The sequence below is a fragment of the Anarrhichthys ocellatus genome, unplaced genomic scaffold (genome assembly GCF_004355925.1).
Source record: "Anarrhichthys ocellatus isolate YVR2014 unplaced genomic scaffold, GSC_Weel_1.0 scaffold6647, whole genome shotgun sequence".
In the NCBI taxonomy this organism is placed as follows: Eukaryota; Metazoa; Chordata; class Actinopteri; order Perciformes; family Anarhichadidae; genus Anarrhichthys; species Anarrhichthys ocellatus.
The window spans coordinates 1-2,771 of NW_022286621.1; the positions used below are offsets into that span (position 1 = coordinate 1).

The 2,771-nt window shown below is 38.4% G+C and overlaps 1 protein-coding gene across 1 annotated transcript; it reads right to left on the reverse strand.

Annotated features, from left to right (window-relative positions):
• Positions 1 to 169: 169 nt before the first annotated feature.
• On the reverse strand, positions 170 to 1,547 carry cdc26 (cell division cycle 26 homolog). The gene is made up of 3 exons (XM_031842219.1): positions 1,467 to 1,547; positions 806 to 908; positions 170 to 429 (listed from the first exon to the last, which is right to left on the reverse strand). Exons 2-3 carry the CDS (start codon positions 884 to 886, stop codon positions 223 to 225), a joined length of 288 nt encoding a protein of 95 aa, XP_031698079.1. The 5' UTR covers positions 887 to 908; positions 1,467 to 1,547; the 3' UTR covers positions 170 to 222.
• Positions 1,548 to 2,771: the final 1,224 nt, after the last annotated feature.

Sequence of the window (2,771 nt, forward strand, 5' to 3'; positions counted from 1 at the left end):
TATATGTATATATATATATACACACATATATATACACGCACACACACGCACAGACACCAGCTGACTTAGTATTTAACTTAAACATAAAACGTTACAGCCAAGTCAGTAGGCAAACATCCCATAATAGTTTGTACCTGACTATATTGGATCAGATATAAACATGGTGGATTTTAATAAAAAACAATGAAAACGTTTAATCGTCTTTAATTTTTTATTTTCTTATTAAAACTGTAAACTTCCAAATAAGGTCGGCAGCGTGGCCGGTTTGGGGTGTGGCTTGTAGCCGATTCGCTCGTTTATAAGCTCCGCCCTCGATGCGGCTGTTGAGGAAGAAGCTGAGGCCCCGCCCCCGATGATGTCAACGCTGATGACAGAGGTCCCGCCCACACCACCTCCTGACTCCGCCTCCTCTCGTTGACGCTTCCTGGCCTGTAAAAAGAGAAGGTAATTACCAATCAATACTGAAAGTCTAAGGTGATCAGGACGATGCTTCACGTTAAATAAAGTTTAAATGACGTCATAAAAACTTAAACATCAAAAATCAAACATTAAACTCTGCTGCTGTGACGATCAATCCGTCCTCTCGTCACAAGATATAGTCGTAATGGATCATGTGACTAATTGATTAATAAAACATCAAAACTACGATCAATTATCAGTCATTGGTTATGAAGAGATCAATAATATAAAACAAAAGATCAATCAATTAATAAGTGTGCAGAGAATATCAATCATTACTGTATATACTGATGGATAGACAGCATTGATTGATGACAGCATTGATTTGTATAGAAGTGATTTAAACCTCGAGCTCTTTCTTGACGCTCTCGAACTCTTCGGTGTCGTCGATCTTCAGCTCCAGACGAGTCGGTTTCCTCCTCAACATCTTCTGATTGAATGAGAGAAACCTTCACAAACAAGTGACAAATAATATTAATAGTTCTTACAATAAATAATTGATTTACATAATCAACATTAGCTGCTGTATTCTCATTAGCATATAGCTGCTGCTAACAGGCTAGCTGTTATACTAACCGATCAATCAAGATCAATGATGTTGAGTCACACTTTGAACGCAGCACAGAGACGTGAAATTATTTCCCGTCGTTTTAAAAATCACACTTTTCCCGCAATTTCTCTAATGTCACATTACCTATAATAAGGTACATTACAGGTGCATTTGGAGACTTATTGATCCTGCAGGTGATTAATACATCAGATATCTACTGTGTAATCTGAAGGAATTTAAACAACAGCAGTGGGAGCACTGTGAGGAGTAACGTTACTCCTCACAGTATCGTTACTGGTGTCCAACTCAGTCTGAATGGTAAACAGAAGCTAAGCTAACCAGCTAACGTCTGTTCGAACATGTAAAACACATTAAATGTAATCGGAAACAGACAAACTTTCCTCGCTCACAGTCACGCGACAGCTTCAACAGGTGTAACAAAAGTCTGTGAAGTTACCCGACAGGTGTGTTGTTGTCGATAAGTTCCCGGGTGTTTTCTTCTCTGCGCTCGTGTTTGTTTGCTGCAGATTTTGTCCACCGGAAGAACAACCTTTGACCCGGAAGCCGACGACTTGTTTACATCCGGGTCACGCTGCTCAGAGACGCCGCCGCTTCGTTCCTCTTCACAGGTACGTTTTAAAATTAAGACGTTTGTACGTTTTTAGAAATGTGTTGTTTTTAAATAGCTGTCAATCAAACCTAGCGCATGTCGGCTTAGTGACGTCAGGTGTGACGCACTCTTTTTATCCTGCTTTTTGTGAGTGCTAATGCTAACGTTAGCTGAGTGAACCGCGTTGTGCGCTTTTCTCTTTAATATCTTCAGTTTCCACCAAACTCCGTCAGAAAATCTCCTGATTTTAAACCAAATCTTTGATTGTGAAGGTTCCTCGTTCCTTTAGAGCTAAACTGTTCCGTTAACTGTGAGAGTCGCTCTGTGATTCTACTAAAAATAATAACACAACATTTAAAACACATCGCTGCAGCTGTGAGAAAGAAGAACGTATTGATTAACCATCGAGGGATACGTTCTGATTCTACTCTGAAGAAAAGAGAGACGGCTCAGTAAATATGAACTCTTCAGTGACTCGTGTCTGCAGGATTCAGAGCTTTCACAAACATTTGACTCATAAAGAATATATAACCCTTCAAACGAGTCTCAAGATGAGCAACAGTTCAGGGTTCACTCTCTACAGGGGACAGGTTTGGACAGACAGTCCAGCACCTCTTCTTCTGCAGACAGGTCTTAGTAACGTGTGCACAATGTGGTTTTGCATTGTTGAAATATAAGAAAGTCGTCTTGAAAGCAGTGCGCGTGTCTGTGCACGTTCTGGACTCAGTGGAGTCGTCAGAGGTCTTTCTGGATGTTCCAATCATGACGTCATTATTTCATTATTTAGAATCATCACTCGCCCTAAATTGCTCCCGACTTATTTTGTGAATGAAATTAAGTTGACCAAACAAAACATGAACTATCTGGTGTTCATGTTGTCTGCAATTAAATAAGTCAATTTAGAAATCCTTACTTTCTTTTTGTTTTCTTTTTTTTTTCAAACCTCCCAACATTTTCCAAGTTGGGTTTGAATAATATGTATGTATATATGTGTATGTGTATATGTATATGTGTATATGTATGTATATGTATGTGTATATGTATGTGTATATGTATGTATATGTATGTATATGTATATATGTATGTATATATGTATGTATATATGTATGTATATATGTATGTATATATGTATGTATATATGTATGTGTATAT

Bases quoted from the DNA above. Each gene is read 5' to 3' on its own strand.
- cdc26 (XM_031842219.1), bottom strand. From the start codon at position 886: ATGTTGAGGAGGAAACCGACTCGTCTGGAGCTGAAGATCGACGACACC. The intron at 430-805 runs GTTTAAATCACT...CTCTTTTTACAG, and splicing joins GCGTCAAGAAAGAGCTCGAG to GCCAGGAAGCGTCAACGAGA.